The sequence below is a fragment of the Grampus griseus genome (assembly GCF_964374135.1).
Source record: "Grampus griseus genome assembly, chromosome: X".
Lineage (NCBI taxonomy): Eukaryota > Metazoa > Chordata > Mammalia > Artiodactyla > Delphinidae > Grampus > Grampus griseus.
The window spans coordinates 29517274-29537729 of NC_138999.1; the positions used below are offsets into that span (position 1 = coordinate 29517274).

Here is a 20456-nt window from a genome sequence, read left to right on the forward strand (position 1 = left end):
GGGGGTGCAGGTTCGATCCCTGGTCAGGAGCTAAGATCCCACATGCCTCGGGGCCAAAAAACCAAAACATAAAACAGAAGCAGGGCTTCCCTGGTGGCGCAGTGGTTGAGAGTCCGCCTGCCGATGCAGGGGACACGGGTTCGTGCCCCGGTCTGGGAAGATCCCACACGCCGCGGAGCGGCTGGGCCCGTGAGCCATGGCCGCTGAGCCTGCGCGTCCGGAGTCTGTGCTCCGCAACGGGAGAGGCCACAACAGTGAGAGGCCCACATACCGCAAAAAAAAAAAAAAAAAAAAAAAAAAGAAGCAATATTGTAACAAATTTAATAAAGACTTTAAAAAAATCTAAAAATAAATTAATTAATTAAAGTAAATAAAAATTAAAAACAGAAAAAGAATAGCCATGAGCCGATGACTGTTATAGCTGAGTGATGGGAACTTCATTAGATTCTGTCTTACCAATGGAGGCTGGGATATTTAAGGAAATGAATTTTTTAAACTCATTTTGAAACAAATGGACAATAACTTCAAAGACAATATTTTGGGAGTGTTTCTTTTGTTTCTATAAAATGGCAGATAAAGTTTCAAGTTACAGATACTTGGGTTCCCAGAAAACATTAAGATGCATCCGTAAGAGTATTAATGTAAACAGGAGTAAATAAAACATTTCTGCCACCAAATCAATCATGCGTTTACATTAAATAAATAAATAGGTACAGTTTATTATGTGTCAATTATACTACAACAAAACTCATTTAAAAAAAAAAGGCTAATCAGGATCTTCTGTGCTCCTTTCCCCCCGATCTTAGACTTTTCCTGTACCCAGCCTGACTTCCCAAGGGTAACACCCACATCTTTGTCAGAAGCCTGCCTCAGGGTGCCAAAACCCACACTGCCCTACAAACTGGGTGGAAGTGCCTAGGAGTCAACATTTGCCACCTCTCCTGCCCCTCTGCCCTCACTCCCCTGGGCAGCCTTTAATGATTGACAGGTAGAGGGGGCATGAACGCGCAGCTCCCTCTCCTCTTGGCCAGGATCATTCTGAGGTTAATCGTTAATACTGGTGGGAATAAGTTCCAGGTGCTCCTGCTGGTAGCTGGACTAATAATGGACCCATCCTGGGCTGTCTTTACTTCCCCGTATCGCTTCTCCACTCCCCTACCCGTCCACGCACCCAAATAAACTATATGCACTCCAATCCTTGTGCCAAGGTCAGCTTCTAGGGGAGCCCAATTCAGACAAGGTCAAAGCTCTGGTGAAGATTTTCCCCTAGAAGTTGGAAGAAGAGATTGATTTGAGGATTTGAGTTCTAAGGCACTGCCCCTCAAACCCCCTTGCATTTAAGTACAGTTCCTAAAGCTAACATCTGGCACAAAGCATGGATGGATAATAAAAAACAAAGCATTAAAGGCAGATCAGCATGATTTCTCTTACACTATTGGAAGACAGCACTGGAAGAGATGGAGAAATTGCAAGAGGAACCACTGGTTTAAAAGATCAAGATATTTTTGTAGATTGGGTTTGGAAAAAAAAAAAGATAATTGGCTCTCCAATTCCTTTTCCCCTTACCAGTATCTGCAGCTAACATTTGTTCTTATCAGGCACCTCAACTCAGCCAGAAACTGTTCCATGTGCGGGCACACGGCATTGAAGATGACAAATGACAACTGTGCTCTCACAGAACACCTATTCTAACAAGGGGAGACAGACAATAAACATAATAAATAAACACAAAAATATCAGAGAGTAATCAATCATCTGCAGAGAATTAAAATTGGGTGAGATGAAGGTGAGTGCTGACGGCTGGCTGCTTTAGAATTGAGAGTGTGGCCGGCGAGATCACTGTTCCACACAGAACTCCCTCCATGGGAAGAGCACCTTCCCTCCCCCCTGATGCTTGGCCACGTGAATTAATTTGGACCCTAGACTGAGATGCTAGAGCAGGACTGCCCCAGTCATCTCACGGGCCTGTGGGTGTGAGATTAATGCTTGTTGGTTTAAGCCACTGAACTCTGAGGTGGTTTGTTATGAAATATTATTACATCAACAGGTGACTCATCCCCATAGTCAGGGAAGTCTCTCTGAGGGGGTGATATTTAAGCTGAGATCCGAATGATAAGAAGCCAGTCCCGTGATGATCATTCCAGGCAGAGAGAACGTCCAACATGCGTAAAAAGATGCGAAGGTGGGAACTGGCTTGGCGTGTTCAGGGAACTGAAAGACGGCCCATGAGGCTGGACGACGTGAGGGGCTAAGTGGGAGAGGGATGTGAGAAGAGACTGAAGGGGAATCAAGCAAAAGCCAGTATTTAGAGGGTTTTGCAAACTCGAATAAGGAGTTCGCTTTTCACTCTAAGTACAGCGGAAAGCCCCAGGAGGATTTAAGCAATGTAGTGACACGATCACATTGATTTTTAAAAGATCACTCTGACTGCTGTGTGGAGAAGAGATTAAATGAGGGACATGCATACTGTTCTGCTATACCAGGATGCACTCTCAGAATCTTTCTCAACACAGAGTTCCCGAACTACCTGACAGAGCTAAAATCTATATGCCAACTTACATTTAGGTGGTGACAGACACCTAGATAAAATACATACAAAAATAGCTTAGGTACTATTTCATTCATAGGTAACAAACCACCCCAAAACTTAACCATGAAAAGCAACAACCATCACTCACGTGTTCACAATTCTACAGTTTGGGCAGGGCTTGATGGGGACGGCTCATCTTTGTTCCACATGGCTGCTTGGACTTTCTCACAGCTTGGTGGCTGGGTTCTAAGAGGGTGCATTCGAAAAGAACAAGCCCGGAAGCACAAGCAATTACGAAGCTTCCGCTTGCACCATACTTGCTAATTTCCTATTAGCCAGGGCTAGTCACATGGCCAAGCGTCTGCCTGCGTCACGCTTGCTAATTTCCCATTAGCCAAGGCTAGTCACATGGCCAAGCCCACAGACAGTGTGGGAGGGGACTACACAGGGCATGAATACTGGGAGGTGTAATCTGTTGAGGGTCAATGATGTAACAAAAGCCAGACAAAACCAAACTTGAAGTGAACCTTTCAAAGAAACCACTGAGTTTTTGTTTGTTTCTTTGTTTTTAATAATTCTACACCATTTCTATTTATTGACTGATTGGCTGTGTTGTGTCTTCGTTCCTGTGCGAGGGCTTTCTCTAGTTGCAGCGAGCGGGGACCACGCTTCATCGTGGTGCGTGGGCCTCTCACTGTCGCAGCCTCTCTTGTTGTGGAGCACAGGCTCCAGACGCGCAGGCTCAGTAGTTGTGGCTGATGGGCCTAGTTGCTCCGCGGCATGTGGGATCTTCCCAGACCAGGGCTCGAACCCGTGTCCCCTGCACCGGCAGGCGGACTCTCAACCACTGTGCCACCAGGGAAGCCCTGTTTATTTTTAACATTGTTATTGGAGTAAAATTGCTTTACAATGGTGTGTTCGTTTCTGCTTTATAACAAAGTGAATCAGCTATACATATACATATATCCCCACATCTCCTCCCTCTTGCGTCTCCCTCCCACCCTCCCTATCCCACCCCTCTAGGTGGTCACAAAGCACCCAGCTGATCTCCCTGTGCTATGCGGCTGCTTCCCACTAGCTATGTATTTTACATTTGGTAGTGTATACATGTCCATGCCACTCTCTCGCTTTGTCCCAGCTTACCCTTCCCCCTCCCCGTGACCTCAAGTCCATTCTCTACGTCTGCATCTTTATTCCTGTCCTGCCCCTAGGTTCTTCAGAACCTTTTTTTTTTTTTTTTAGATTCCATATATATGCATTAGCATACAGTATTTGTCTTTCTCTTTCTGACTTACCTCACTCTGTATGACAGACTCTAGGTCCATCCACCTCACTACAAATAACTCAATTTCGTTTCTTTTTTTGGCTGAATAATATTCCATTGAATATATGTGCCACATCTTCTTTATCCATTCATCTGTCGATGGACACTGAGGTTGTTTCCATGTCCTGGTTATTGTAAATAGAGCTGCAGTGAACACTGTGGTACATGACTCTTCTTGAATTATGGTTTTCTCAGGGTATATGCCCAGTAGTGGGATTGCTGGGTCATATGGTAGTTCTATTTTTAGTTTTTTAAGGAACCTCCATACTGTTCTCCATAGTGGTTGTACCAATTTACCTTCCCCCCAACAGTGCAAGAGGGCTCTCTTTCCTCCACACCCTCTCCAGCATTTATTGTTTCTAGATTTTTTGATGATGGCCATTCTGACTGGTGTGAGATGATACCTCATTGTAGTTTTGATTTGCATTTCTCTAATGATTAATGATGCTGAGCATTCTTTCATGTGTCTGTTGGCAATCTGTATGTCTTCTTTGGAGAAATGTCTATTTAGGTCTTCTGCCCATTTTTGGATTGGGTTGTTTGTTTTCTTGATATTGAGCTGCATGAGCTGCCTGTAAATTTTAGAGATTACTCCTCTGTCAGTTGCTTCATTTGCAAATATTTTCTCCCATTCTGAGGGTTGTCTTTTCATCTTGTTTATGGTTTCCTTTGCTGTGCAAAAGCTTTTAAGTTTCATTAGGTCCCATTTGTTTATTTTTGTTTTTATTTCCATTTCTCTAGGAGGTGGGTCAAAAAGGATATTGCTGTGATTTATGTCATAGAGTGTCCTATGTTTTCCTCTAAGAGTTTGATAGTGTCTGGCCTTGCATTTAGGTCTTTAATCCATTTTGAGTTTATTTTTGTGTATGGTGTTAGGGACTGTTCTAATTTCATTCTTTTACATGTAGCTGTCCAGTTTTCCCAGCACCACTTATTAAAGAGGCTGTCTTTTCTCCATTGTATATTCTTGCCCCCTTTATCAAAAATAAGGTGACCATATATGCATGTGTTTATCTCTGGGCTTTCTATCCTGTTCCACTGATCTATATTTCTGGTTTTGTACCAGTACCATACTGTCTTGATTACTGTAGCTTTGTAGTATAGTCTGAAGTCTGAGAGCCTGATTCCTCCAACTCCCTTTTTCTTTCTCAAGATTGCTTTGGCTATTCGGGATCTTTTGTGTTTCCATACAAATTGTGAAATTTTTTGTTCTAGTTCTGTGAAAAATGCCATTGGTAGTTTGATAGGGATTGCAATGAATCTGTAGATGGCTTTGGGTAGTAGAGTCATTTTCACAATATTGATTCTTCCAATCCAAGAACACTATATCTTTCCATCTGTTTATGTTGCCTTCAGTTTCTTTCATTAGTGTCTTACAGTTTTTGGAGTACAGGTCTTTTGCTTCCTTAGGTATGTTTATTCCTAGGTATTTTATTCTTTTTGTTGCAGTGGTAAATGGGAGTGTTTCCTTAATTTCTTTTTCAGATTTTTCATCATTAGTGTATAGGAACACCAGAGATTTCTGTGCATTAATTTTGTATCCTGGTACTTTACCAAATTCTTTGATTGGCTCTAGTAGTTTTGTTAGCATCTGTAGGATTCTCTATGTATAGTATCATGTCATCTGCAAAACAGTGACAGCTTTACTTCTTCTTTTCTGATTTGGATTCCTTTTATTTCTTTTTCTTCTCTGATTGCTGTGGCTAAAACTTCCAAAATTATGTTGAATAGTAGTGTTGAGAGTGAACAACCTTGTCTTGTTGCTGATCTTAGAGGAAATGGAAACCACTGATTTTAAAAGACTTGCTTCACTACCCAAGGGGAAGAAGGTCTGGGTACTCACAACAGGTTCACTTTTCAAAATTGCTTAGTTTTAAATAACTACATAGACTTCTTTTTAGCACCTATGACATTCACCTTTCAAAAAGGTATTCCATTCATAGTTATAAGTATAGAAAAATATAAATACTTAACATGATATAAATGAATAACATGTCATAACAGTGGTTGTTCATTTTCAGAAAATTAGAAAGCACAGGGGACCAAAAAAAAAGGAAAAAAGAAAAGCATAATCCTTAACAGCATTCCAAGGCAGAATATCAGACAATGGTGGGAATTTTCCTACTTTCCTCATGCAAGTGTCACATTTCAGTAAGTGTAGACTAGATACCAACCCAGTGCCATTTCAAGCTTGTAATGTGATCCTCTGTGGCATTAAAAGGGAATATATTTATTTGTTACCCTTCCTTCCCCTCTGTCCTCTTTCTGCACATCTACCTCTGCAGTCACCATGGCTTTGCCCACATCTGATGCAGCTTCTTTCACCTGCCAGAACCATGCTGACACATTGAAGATGAACAGCAGGTGGTCACTCCATTTTCAGCATCTGGATGACCAGGGGTTTGGCTTTAATCTTTCAGGGCATCAGGTATTTCTATTGATTCTAAGTAGATGAAGAGGAAGATTTTCCGTAATTGTGCCCTGCCACTATTGTGACCACGAGCTGTTAACAGGAGATAGGCTAAGCAAAAGCTGGCCAACCCCATGTGGTGATTCAGACCCCACTGTAGTTCTTATATTCTCCCTTGAAAAGAGTAAAGTTGGGACAGTTAGGATTGATATCCTCTGAATCAACTGACCACAGGAGAGGACACATTTCTTCAATATTCCCTGAGGGAAATAAGTAAGAATAGCTGGGGAAAGTGTATGTTAGACCAGGGGTCCTGTAAGTCTGATACCTTGAATTTATTTTCTGTTTTTTAATCAAAGCATAATTTACATGCTATAAAAGCACAGACTTTACATGGACAACTTGATGAGGTTTAACACTGTTGTAACTACCATCCCAATTAAGTTAGGAATATTTCCATCATCTTAAAAAGTTCCCTTGCATCCCTTTCTAGTCAATCCCCCTGCCAGAGGCAACCACTTTCTGACTTTTATTGCCATAGCTTAATTTGGCCAGTTCTTCAACTTCATATAAGTGGAAATATACAGTATTTTGTGTGTGTGTCTCAGGCTTCTTTAGCTCAATACAATATCTTTGAGATTCATACATGTTGTTGAGTATATCAGTGGCTCATTCCTTTTTTATTGTTGCGTATTAATTGTATGAATATACCACAATTTATTTATCCATTCACCTGTTGATGGGCATTTTGGTTATTTCCAGTGTGAGGCTCTTATGAATGAAGCTGCCACGAACATTCTTTTACAGGCCTTTTAGTGTACGTGTGTTCTATTTCACATCCTACATAATGAGTAGAATTTCTGGGTCACAGAATAGGTGCACATTTAACTTCGTAAGAAACTACCATACTGTTTTCCAAAGTGGTAATACCACTCTATATCCTTACCACACGCTCCCCAAAACTTGGCATTGTGTTTTAGCCCGTCTAAAGCTAAAATGATATCTCCCTGATGATACCCTGAATCACTCCCTTCAAAATCCAGGGAGCCAGGAAGTTGGAAATGAAGTAAAATGTCAGCCTAAACCCTTCCCATTCAACATGGATGTGGGTCCAGATCGGCAGCCACGCTCAACTGCTGCTCACTCTGGGCCAGCATGGACTTGACATTCCAAAAACAAAGGGCTTTATGGAAAGTTCATATCATATACCATATTCAGTAGAACTGAGATACCTTCCGTCTTTAACTCCCTTTTCTCCCCCAAATATCGGCACAAATGTTCAACCCAATAAATGACGCATAATTGATAAATACCCAGATGGAACCTGACTGAAATCTCAGCTTCAGAATATTACCTATAACACCAAAAAACAAATTCAAATTCACGCTGAAATTAAACCCATAGGTTTATTACCACAGGAAAAGCTAAAGGCTAAGGTGGAAACCCCAGAAGATTGTGATCTCAAACTACAGTCATTTACCTCATGACTTTAACCAAGTCTCTGAACCAGCCAGGGTTCTTAAGTCCTCATCTATAAAATGAGTGTGCCAAAGCTGAGAATCAGAAGTATTTGATGAAAACTGATTAAGTGTGAAAAAAAATCCAAACTTCCTAGGAAAGGGTTTACTACAAAACAAGATTTTTTTTAAAATTTTACAACTATCCTTTAATTTACATTTAAAGAAGAGGAAAACATAATAAAAAATCAAAGGCAAGAGCCCAGTGCTTTGGTCTTTCCTCCTTATTTTATACTTTATCATTTTTGTCCAGTTATTTCTGGAGCCCCCAGCTAATAATAAATAATGCCCGTTGACTGATTCTCTTTACTTCCCCGAAGTGACAAAGAACAACTCTATTTAGATTAACATCTCCTTTGCAGAATATATCCCAAAGCTTCCTGGAGTTGCATAATAAGTAATGGAAAAGAGATAGCCTGAAAGAAATTAAGAGCTGGAGAACGAGGAGCAGTGCTCTTTCTACAGCCGAGATTTGACAGGCGTTAGTAACCAGAGCCGCTGCACGCGGCACACTGGGAAGAGAAGAGCCTCGCTTCAGGGATGGGGCTGTCCTAGCACGTTACAAAAGCCTTCCTCGGCTGAGCAGATGATGCTACGGAGCACAGCCCAGCAGCCTAACGGGCCTCCCCGTGCACACATAAGCAGTCACAGTCCACCAGCTACCCATCCCCAGAATGCACTCTACTTCCAGGTTGCAAGTTGTGAGAGATACGGGCACAGCGGCTGCGGGCTCAGTGTGCCGGTGACCTCTGTGCTAGAGAACTTAGGAAATGTAACTACAGAAATCATTCAGAGTGTGCCCCTAATACTTCCAGCTCTCTATTTTCCAGGTACATGGTGAGGTGGCATTTCTCTGTCCTCTTCGAAGTCAGAGCAGGTGATTTTCTTTGGCCAATGAAATGTAAGCGAAGTGACACATGTCACTTCCTGGTAGAAGCTTTAAGAGCCAGTGTGCGATTTGCCATGTTTTTGTCCCACTGCTCCAGTGGTCATGGAAGTATGTGTTGAGACGAGGCCTCTGTCAATCTCATTCTGGTGAGGCAATAATGAACAGGGCCTTCTGTCGATGCATGGCGGACAGCTAGTATAAGCAAGACCCTGTGCTTTCTGACCCTGAGAGTAGGAGCCTCCTTACATTTTGTGTCCTGGGCAGTCACTAGCCTCACTGGCCCGGAGGAAGAATTAAGCTCTCATTGTGTCAAGACACTGAGATTTGGGGGAGGGGCTAATCTGTTACTGAAGCACTCAGTAGCCTTTTCTGACTGATAAAACATCCCTGCACTGGACTGGAAAGGGGAGCGTAGATAAGACTCCAGGATTGGGACTGAGCTTTCTGTGACCTGGAGACTCCACCTCTGAAATCACTTCTGTTTTTATTCATAGGGAAGCCATGACATTTAGGAAAATAAAATCACATTAAGTAATCAAATTAAGTGAACTTACAGATATTCCTGTATGGGATAGGCATGGCCAGAATCAAAAAAACTGGGGCTTCCCTGGTGGTACAGTGGTTGAGAGTTCGCCTGCCCATGCAGGGGACATGGGTTCGTGCCCCGGTCCGGGAGGATCCCACATGCCGCGGAGCGGCTGGGCCCGTGAGCCATGGCCGCTGAGCCTGCGTGTCTGGAGCCTGTGCTCCGCAACGGGAGAGGCCACAACAGTGAGAGGCCCGCGTACCGCAAAAAAAAAAAAAAAAAAAGCAAGCTAACAACACAATTGTCCCAGGGTAGGGTGATTGTACATAAATAGAAAGTAAGAGGGTAAATAGGCTGGTCAAGATTCAGATCAAATGCCTACTCTGCTCTTCTCAGGGCCCGTTAAAAGTAGTTAAATTTCATTTATAACAAGCATGCACATCTGCCACACATTACCTGCTGGGGTCAAATCAAGCTCTCCATGTACATGGTAATGGGAATAAGCAGCTCTGTCAACATAACCCACAAAGCCCGTCATACTCCTTATCTCAGTGCTTTAGATACCTGCCTAAAAGTATTCCATCTGTCTTCAAAATAATCACCTAGTTAAGTACCTTGTGGTCTAAAGTTGGATTCTTTGGAATCAGAGAACCGTGATGAGCTCTCAGACTTTCTCTAGAAAATCAAAGTACTTTCCCCTTGCTGCAAACCTTTAGCTATTTCATGTAATTAGGGTGATTGGCATATCACTCGGCCTTATGCTGGGAGTTCGCCAGGTGCTTGGAGAGTGAGCTGAAGCCCGGGTGGGTCAGTGAGTTTCACACAGAGAAAAACCCTTCACAGCCACAAACTACACCCACAATTGTGGTCTCAAGACAAATTCTGTCAAATTAGCCCCAAAGGAGCCTGGATAAGCATGTCTATAGCTCTCCACAACCCATCATTGCTAATGGAAAAATGAGTCCTAACACTTCTCTTCCTGGTTACATCATCTCTCTGGGGTTCTGCCTACTCACACGCCGTCTTTCAGACACACTCTTCCCTAAACTATCACTACTTTACAACAGAAGAAATACCTACTAAAGAGCTGGACGCTTTTTATCAAAACTATCATGTTAATTGAGCCCTTTCCCCTGAGCTCTGAAGCCAGTAGTCACTGTCTGACAGGGCCTCTTCTCCTGATGTCCCAGAACTCCCAGGGCTCAATTAAAACACAGGTCATCACCTTCCTCCCCTATCTACTTGGCCTCCTGCATGGCCAGGCTTGAGAATGGTGAATCAAAGCGTAAAATCTGGGAGTCCTAGACTCCTCTCTTTCCCTCATTACCCACATCCATCTTCAAATTCTAGAGCTCTTCCACCTTGATGACATTTGCCCCCCATCCTTCCTGTCTATTTCCCTTGCCACTGCCCTCCTCTGCCCAGAAGTTTCCCAGCTGTTTGTTCTCCTTCTCTGCAATCTCATGCCCTCCCACAATCTACCTCTCACTCGTGCCAGAGAAACCTGTCTAAGACAAAAATCTGATTTTGACAGTCCTCTGTTTTGAAAAGTCTCAAGTATCCCATTAGGTAGAGAATAAATCCCAGAGCCGGGCTCCTGGATTTCCAGATTTCTCTCAGAATACTTGTGGCTCTCCCCCTTGCATTCCCACATCATCCATCACAAACTGCTAGGAGTTGTCTGTACATGTCACATACTTTCACACCTCCATGCTTTTCCTCCTGTGGGGTCACTAACTGGAAAGCCCTTCCCTTCAAGTCCTACCTGGGGAATTTCTACTCATCAGCTCGAATGTCAACTCTCTGAGGGCACTCCTCAGCTTCCTTCATGCTTTTCCTTCCTCTGTGGACCCACTGTTCTGGTAAAACTTTCTGACCCTGTGTTTCAGTTACCTTTTGCTGCAAATCAACCCCCTCCCCCCTGCAAAACATAGTGGATTAAAACAACCACCATTTTCTTATGGTTCATAATTCTCAGTGTGAACTGGCTCAGCTCAATAGTTATTCTGTTCTTTGTGATGTGAGCTAGGCTGCGATCATCTAGAATATTTAAAACGGCTCACTTGGGCTTCCCTGGTGGCGCAGTGGTTGAGAATCCGCCTGCCAGTGCAGGGGACACGGGTTCGAGTCCTGGTCTGGGAGGATCCCACATGCCGCGGAGCAACTGGGCCCGTGAGCCACAACTACTGAGCCTGCGCGTCTGGAGCCCGTGCTCCGCAACAAGAGAGGCCGCAATAGTGAGAGGCCCGCACACCGCGATGAAGAGTGGCCCCCGCTCGCCGGAACTAGAGAAAGCCCTCGCACAGAAACGAAGACCCAACACAGCCATAAATAAATAAATTTTAAAAATAAATAAATAAATAAATTTAAAAATAAAATAAACGGCTCACTCACATGACCTGAAACTAATACAACATCGTAACTCTACTATATTCCAATATAAAATAAAAATTTAAAATAAAATAAAATGGCTCACTCACGTGGCCTTGCACTTGGTGTTGGCTGTTGTCTGGGAACTCAGCCTCTTTTCCCCTCCTTCATGTGGTTCGATTTTCTCACAGCATGCTGGCTAAATTCAGAGGGAAGGGAGTGTCCCAAGAGCAAAACTTCCAAATGAAAGGAAGAAAAGTCTGCCCGTCCTCTTTGAAGTCCCAGAATGCCACTTCCATCACATTGGTCAAGGCAGTCACCGGATGGGAAAAATAAGTGCCAACTCTTTAAATGAGGAGCAGCGTGCTCAAACACGGAGGGGAGGAACTGTTGGGGCCGTCTTTGCAGACTAGTTGCCACGCCCTGCTGGCGTGTATTCAGACTCTCCTGACCATTCTAAACGCCTCCTGACGATAAGCACTGTGTTTTAATCATCTCTTTACCCACAGCTCTTAGCACAGCTCCTAGAACATGGTACTCAGATACTTGAAAATGTGTTTGCTGACTCTATCAATCCAATTACATCAGATCAAATCAGCCCATCGTTTCTGAGCTCCTATTCTGTGCTATTCTGTCTTGTTGGGTGTTGTGGAGTCGCAGAAAGGGTCTTTGCCCTCCAGAAGCTTATGAGTCGGGGACAACATTGCACCAAAGGGACATAACAGAAAAGGAGATGATTAATAGTTCGAGGCAATTACAAACAAGCCATCACTGGAGAATCCACGATTGATTTCCAAGCTAATTGTGGGCACTAATCCCTATAGATCTTTGAGGAGGCTGTGTTCACTTCACAGAGAAGAGGTTTTAGGTAAGAGATGGGGTTGGATTTGAATCTGAACATCAAGCTAGGACTGGGATGGGAAAGAAATATGACCATGGTGGAATACTAGAAGCAATGATGTGGAGATGGGACCACACAAGTTGCATTACTTAGCATGCTTACACACACAAACGCACACACACACAATTGTACATTTTTTTCAATAGGATCCTTGCTATAACCACACTCTAATAAGTGAGAAAGTAAATAACAGTGGTCAAAAATGTGAGTTCTAAATAATTTTAAAATATAACTAGGAGAAATAGATAAAACGTGCATGGCATAGATTAGATTGCTCACTAAATATCACGTTTTCCCAGCCTCTTTTGAAGTTGGTTTGGGCTGAAGTGAATATGACTTCTGGTCCAAGGCAAGAAAGAGCTCGTGGGAGGTCTCCATGCATCCTGTTTCCCTTCTGTGTAGCTGGAAGTAAAGAATTCTGAGATGGGAGAACTGCAGGATGGAACTTAGCCTGCATCTGTAAGTTAACCATCCTTGGAGAGCCATGAAGGAGAGTCACTTCACCTGTCTCAGACTGCGATGTGGCCAAGAAATAAATATTGTCTTCAGCCATTGAGAAATTTCAGTTTTATTTGTTACTGCAGCATAGCTTACCCTATTCTATTATACCTAGTGTTCTCTATGAAGGAATTGCAATATCACATAATAAAAATTATTCATCCTCTATTTAGAAAAGACAGCAAGCAAAGAAAACTTTTAAAATCTACTTTTGGCCATCTGCAATAGAGAGGTATGCCTTCCTGCCTAGGAGCAAGTGATTACGAGGTATCTAATTAAACAGTCAGCATCTATACCCCTTGTGTACATTGATTGGACTCACTTATGCATTGCTGTGCAGAACATTCTGCAATAGCTCTAATCAGTGGCAATAGAAGGTGAGCAAGGGAAGACAAAGGTTATTTGAAATAAACTGATAATTCTCAAACCTTATTAAGCCAACGTCTTCCTCAGCCAGACTTTTTAACATGGCTACTAACAAGTGGAATATGACTCTCCTGCTTCCTCTTCCCTGTTCCTCATCTAATTACATGAGCGATAACCAAAGGACCAATCACCTAAGAAGGAAGCCAGAGGCCAGAGAAATCCACAAGCTAGAAAACTGGAGCCAGAATCTTGGGTGGCAGCTCCACCTGGACCATTATTTTATTGCCTGAGACTGTCCTAGATGAGACACTTTATTTTTTCTATCAGCTCCATTTATTCTCTGGCTGGAAGGAACGTCCAGCTGCATACTGGTTTCCGGGTCCTCATGAGTTTCTTAGGCTGTGCATTAAACTTGAGACAAAGAACACTTGTTTTTTGGAATAGACGCCTCTGAAGTGAGCAGTGTTCGCAAAAGGCCCATTCTGAGAATGGTCCTACTTGATCCAGGGAGCAAGGGATATAGAAGAGTAATAGATTTGCCTCTTAATTATTTGCCCTGAAGAGAGGAAGCCAAGAGAATAAACATCCCAACCTCACTCTCCTCTTGCCCTCCCATCTCCTGCCAGTGCCTCCCATTGGCTGAACCCAATCAGAAGCCAGAGGGCAGAGGGGCCCATGGATGCAGTGCACACAAGCCACGCTCCCAGGAATCAGAGTAAGATGGAGAAGGACAGAGAATAGTCCTGGAGAGGCAAGTAGAGAACATCCAGCACAATGATGAAAACCGAAAGGTTACAACCTTAGAGAAAAGTCATATTTAGCTGAATTAGTATCAGTCATCAACTTACACACACCAGTATATACAATGGGCATGTTTAAATTTAGAGGACTTTCCTTTGCCCAACATAGCGATTCTCCTTTCTTTCCCCCAAGGCGGAACGGTGAGGAAGTGGAGACTGGAAGGATATGGGTGTCGGACATGTCTCATTGGCACCCAACCAGATAGGAGCCACCACAAAACTCTCTTATGGCCTTTGTGCTAAAAAGATGCCCTTTAGTGGAGCCAACCCGGATGCATTAGAACTTCCCTGTCTCTGATCACCAACTGGAAGAGCCTTCCCTGGAAGGTGGAGCCCATGGCCCAGTCCTGAATACTTCACACCCTCAGTATCTGGGGGTCCCAACACCCCTTTCAGGAGTATGACTCAGCACAAAAGTGCTGATGAAGGAAGCCTTTCTCTTGGCTCCAAAGGTTCATGTTTCTACCTCATTCCAGGGTTAATTTTACCCAGATCGTGCATCTCAGCCTGTGAGAATCCCATGCGAGTCAGTCAACCGTCCACTCCTCAAATCTCTGCTGACTGCTTTCCATGCCTGGAAGCTCTCACCAATGCCCTGGTTCTCAGCTGCTTCTGGTTCTCCATGGGCCTTTACTGGCCACGGCTACTTCCCTGCCAGCCCTAGCACGCACCGAGCCAGCCTCACCCCACAGTGTACAGTGTCCGGCTAATGAGGTCCCTCCTGTGGCTTACTCTCTAAATGCCTCCTTCCTCCCCTGGTTTGCATTGGTCCCCTGCTTCCCCAGAGTCCCCCCTGCCTCCTTCTCCTCAGAGATGCTATCCTTCCAGTCTACATCCCTGTCAGGAATTCTATGCCTTTAGATCCCCAAACTTTTCTGGAATCGTATATCTGATGAGCAGCCCATAAAAGCAGTTAATGTACTAAGCCAACTCCTGCGAGCTTCGACTGTGTTCTTAGTGGGGGTCGGGATGAGAATGAGAAATGTTTTAACATTTTTAAAAAATAAAATAAAATCATGGCTCTCATGTAAATATAAAATAAAAACATGTCAAAGATTTTATTTAACTCATTAATTAATGAGGAAACCAGTAAGATGTTACACGTGATTCAAAGGAAAACTCATAGAGCCATACATATAGAGGCAGGCGATAAGTAACGTTGGGATGAATGCGCAAACAGATGCAAAACTAGTCCCAAATAAGTCGCATTCCACCAGACACAATTCATTTGCATTTCTGTGGACAAGAATAATTTGCACTATTACTAGTTTTCTAAAATTTAGTTATAAAATAGCTCAAAATCAATGAAAGGTGGAAATAATCACGAAGGGTACTCTAAAAAGGACACCCAGTAAACCTTTTCTTTGCCAATTTTAAAATCTTTCACAATTTTTCCTGATAGGAGAAAGGCCTCTCCCCTTTCCCATAGGAACTCACACCTAACATAACTACTGGAAGCACTGTCTGTGAGTGGGAACGGGCATTTCTGCTTGTGGAGACCAATATATGTGTCTTCAAATCCAAACCTCAATAAGTGCTATAGACTGAATGTTTGTGTTCCCCACCCAAAATCTGTACGTTGAAATCCTAACCCCCCAGTGTGATGGTATTAGGCGGTGGGGCCTTTGGGAGGTGAGTACATCGTGAGACTGGGGCCCTCATAAATGGAATTAGTACCCTTATAAAAGAGACCCTGGAGAGCTCCCTCGAAGAACCCGACCACACTGGCATCCTGACCTTGAACTTCCAGCCTCCAGGTACTTTGTTACAGCAGCCTGAACAGACTAAGACAACAAAACATGGCAGCTTCCTCCCTTTTAGAGCATTGTTATTAAGAGTGTGGACTGGCATTACCTAAAACGCTGGTTTAGAAATTCAAATTTTGGGACTTCCCTTGTGGCAGTGGTTAAGAATCCACCTGCCAATGCAGGAGACACGGGTTTGGGCCCTGGTCCAGGAAGATCCCACATGCCGCGGAGCAACTAAGCCCATGCACCACAACTACTGAGCCTGTGCTCTAGAGCCCACGTGCCACAACTACTGAAGCCCACATACCTAGAGCCTGTGCTCCCTAACAAGAGGAGCCACTGTAATGAGAAGCCCGCACACTGCAATGAAGAGTAGCCCTCGCTCACCACAACTAGAGAAAGCCCACGCGCAGCAATGAAGACCCAATGCAGCCAAGAACAAAATATTAATTAATTTTAAAAAAAAGAAATTCAAATTTTAGCTTCAGTCTAAATTAGAATCTATATTTTAAAAGGTCCCAGACCTAAATAAATGGAAAGATATCCCACGTTTATGGATCAGAAGACTTAATATTGTTAAGATATCAATACTCCCCCAAATTATCTACAGATTCAACACAATCCCTATCAATATCCCAGCAAGCTTTTTGGGGAAAAAAACTGTCAAGCTTATCCTAAAATTCATATGGAAATACAAGGGACCCAGAACAGCCAAAACAATCTTGAAAAAGAAGAATAAAGTTGGATGACTCATACTTTCCTATTTCAAAACTTATTACAAAGCTACAGTAGTCAAGGCAGTGTTGTACTATCGTAAGTTTAGATATATAGATTTACAGAATAGAACTGGGAGTCCAGAAATAGGCCCATATATTTACAGCCAATTGATTTTCAACAAGTATGCCAAGACCATCCAATGGGGAAAGAATAGTCTTCTCAGCAAATGGTACTGGATAACTGAAGACCCTCACACAATAGAATGAAGTTAGATTCCCTACCTCACATCATATACAAAAATTAATTCAAAATGGATCAGAGATCTAAATGTACCTAAATCTAAGAGCTAAAACTATAAAATTCTTAAAAGAAAACCTAGGTGTAAATCTTTGTGACCTTAAATTAGGCAATGGTTTCTTGATATGACACCAAAAGCACAAGTGACAAAAGAAAAATAGATAAATTGTACTTCATCATAATTAAGAACTTTTGTGCTTCAAAGGAATCACCATTAAGAAAGTGAAAAGACAACCCACAGAATGGAAGAAAGTATTTGTGAATCATGTATCTGATAAGGGACTTATATCCAGAACAGATGCAGAACTCTTACAACACGACAATAAAAAGACAAACGATTCTATTTTTCAATGGGCAAGAGATTCGAGTAGACACTTCTCTAAAGAAGGCATGCAAATGGCCAATAACTACACACAAAGGTGCTAAACATCATTAGTCATTAGGGAAACGCAAATCAAAACCACAATGTGATACCACTTACTATCCACTAAGAGGATTAAAATTTTAAAACAAACAGACAATAACAGTGTTAGAACCTTCACATCTTGCTGGTGGGAATGTAAAAATGGTGCTTTGGAAAACATTCTGGGAGTTCCTCAAAATATTAAACACAGAGCTACCATATAACCCAGCAATTCCATGCCTATGTATATTCCCAAGATAATCAAAAACATGTATACACAAAAACCTGCACAAGAAGGTTCATAGCAACATTATTCATAATCGCCACAGAATGGAAACAACTCAAATGTCCATCAACTGATGAAAGGATAAATAAAATGTGATATATCCACATAATGGAATACAATTTAGCAATAAAAAGGATAAAAGATTTAAAACATTATGCTAAGTAAAAGAAGGCAGATACAAAAGGCCACATACTATATGATTGCATTTATTTGAAAAGTCCAGAACAGGCAAATCTACAGAGATAGAAAGTTGATTAGTGGTGGCCAAACCTGGGGGGAGGCAGGATGGGGAGTGAGTGCTAATGGGTGGAGAATTTCATTTTGGAGTGATGAAAATACTCTGAGATGTGGTAATGGTTGCACAACTCCATGAATATACAAAAAAACAGGTAAATGTTCACTTTCCAAAGGTGAATTTTATAGTATATGAATTATATCTCAAAGGGTTATTATTATTTTTTTAAGGGTCTCAAGACAGTGCAGAGGTGCCCTGGGTTTCCGGCCTCACCCAGGTTCCTAGGGAACCTAGAGCATGGTGCCCCGCCCCCTTCCGGCCACCGTCACCCCCTTCCGGCCACCGTCACCCCCTTCCAGTAATGGACTCGCCCCCCACCCTCTGTCCCCTCCCCTTCCCATCCCATAACGGACTCCATATCCGGCCCATCCTAGAGAGGGTGCCCAGCGCTTCCGGCCGCCCTCTTCGACCACGGGGGAGAGCCCCGAGGCAGCTACCGCGGGCCCCGCGGCTTCGCCTTCACCTTGGCCTTCACGCCCGCCACGCTGCCCGTGCCGTCCGCCATGCTGCCCGCGCCGCCCTCGCAGGTGCGCCAGAGCTACCACCCCGATTGCGAGGCCGCCATCAACAGCCATTTCAACCTGGAGTTCCACGCCTCCTCAGTGTGCCTGGCCGCGGCCGTTTACCTCTACCGCTACGACGTGGCCTTGAAGCACTTCAGCTGGTTCTTCGTGCGCCGCTCCCTCCAGCACAGCGGTTGGGCCCGGCGCCTGATGCGCCTGCAGAACCAGCGCGGGAGCCGCATCCGCTTCCAAGACATCGGGAGACCAGTCAGTATCGAGTGGAAGAGCGGCCTCAAGGCCATGAAGTGCACCTTGTTCCTGGAGAAGTTCGTGAACCGCAGCCTGCGCCACCTGCACCAGCTGGCCATCGACAAGAGCGACCCCCACCTGCACCGCTTCCTGGCAACTCACTACTCCAGCCAGCAGGTGGCGTTCATCAGCGAGCTGGAGGGTCATGTCACCACCCTGAGCATGATGGGGGCCCCGGACGTCGACCTGGCAGGGTCCCTCTTTGACAAGCTCACCCTGGGCGACAGCGACAAGAACTAAGCGTGGACTGGACTTCCCCAGAGCCACGGGGTGACCAGAGCGCTGGTCACCGTGCCTGCCATGCAGATGGCAATAGTGCCCTTGCAGAAGAAGTTCACTTAAGTTTTTTTCTTCCAGTTTTGCCACTCCTTCCAATAAAGTTATTTGGTTCCTAAAGAAATAAAGGTCTCTCCTTGGTTCCTGTGTGCAAATCGCTCACTTTTTAAAACAGGTATCCAGGAGGCTCTCCACCCACCCATGCCCCACCCACATGCCGCTCAGGATCTCCACAGAGGGAGGGAGAAGGCATTCCATGGGGCCCTGGAAAATGCAACATCCATCTTCCCCTTTTAAACAGTGTGTGTGGGGTGGGGTGAGATGGGTGGCCTGGGGCCCTGATGGGTGGGTGGGTGGTGTCTGCGGGTGCCCATATATGGTAAAGATATAAAAGAACATGGTCTAGAATTCATCACAGTAGTTGCCTCTGGGGAAGAAGTGAAGGGAATGGGCAGGGATTAAAAGAAAGGGGATCTTGGGCTTCCCTGGTGGCACAGTGGTTGAGAGTCCGCCTGCCGATGCAGGGGACACGGGTTCGTGCCCTGGTCTGGGAAGATCCCACAGGCCGCGGAGCGGCTGGGCCCGTGAGCCATGGCCGCTGAGCCTGCGCGTCCGGAGCCTGTGCTCCGCAACGGGAGAGGCCACAACAGTGAGAGGCCCGCGTACCGCCAAAAAAAAAAAAAAAAAGAAAAAAGGGGATCTTCAGCATTTTCTGATGTATCTTAGTTCAATAAATTACACAAATGTTAATGGTTGTTGATTCTCAGTAGCACGCTGGGGGCCCTGGAAGCCAACATGTCAGAGTCTGTTGTTGACAAGCTCACCCTGGGCTACAGTGATAATGGGGAATGAGCCTTGGGCTGTCTTCCCCATAGCCAGGGGTTGACCAACTAAAATAATAATAATGGCACTTTGCAAGTCCAAGTCTTCTTATTTACATTCTTGTATTTTACTTATATAAGAACCTCAAGAAGTAAGAAGAATAGGTGTTATCAGTGAGGAAAAGGTAGGCCACACAGGTAAGAAGTAGCAATGTGGAATGTGGACATGAACATAGATTTTCTGATGCCATATTTGTGTGTGTGTGTGTGTGTGTGTGTTACCCCACAGGGTAACAATGGGTTAAGGAAGATTGTGTGGGTAGACTGGGAATCCAGCCAGATAACTAGCCTCAGAAGGGAGGGAAATCCCCGACACTCTTAAAGACATCCCTGATCACTGCAGTCTCTCTAATTACAGGTGTGCCTTCCAGCCTAGGGTGGGAATGGCTGCTAAACCTCAGCCAGAATCCTTCTCATAGGAAAGAAGTCTTCGGAATTGGCCACCGGATGCATAAGAGGTCGCAGGGCACCTCGCAGGAAGGCAGTCACCACCTATGCACATGAATCCCTCTGTTCAGGCTCTCTCCCTCACACACGCAGCGACACTGCTACCTGAGTTGGCCCTGAATACCTGGAAAGAACTTGGGACTGGAAATCCCCAGAGATTGCA

At 44.2% G+C, this 20456-nt stretch overlaps 1 protein-coding gene across 1 annotated transcript; it reads left to right on the forward strand.

The window, feature by feature from the left end:
- Positions 1-2162: 2162 nt before the first annotated feature.
- On the forward strand, positions 2163-18929 carry LOC309840005 (ferritin heavy chain-like; the record flags this gene model as incomplete). Its single annotated transcript, XM_082682017.1, has 2 exons — positions 2163-2240; positions 18252-18929. The coding sequence occupies 2 exons, from the start codon at positions 2163-2165 to the stop codon at positions 18927-18929; spliced, it is 756 nt and encodes a 251-aa protein (XP_082538143.1).
- Positions 18930-20456: the final 1527 nt, after the last annotated feature.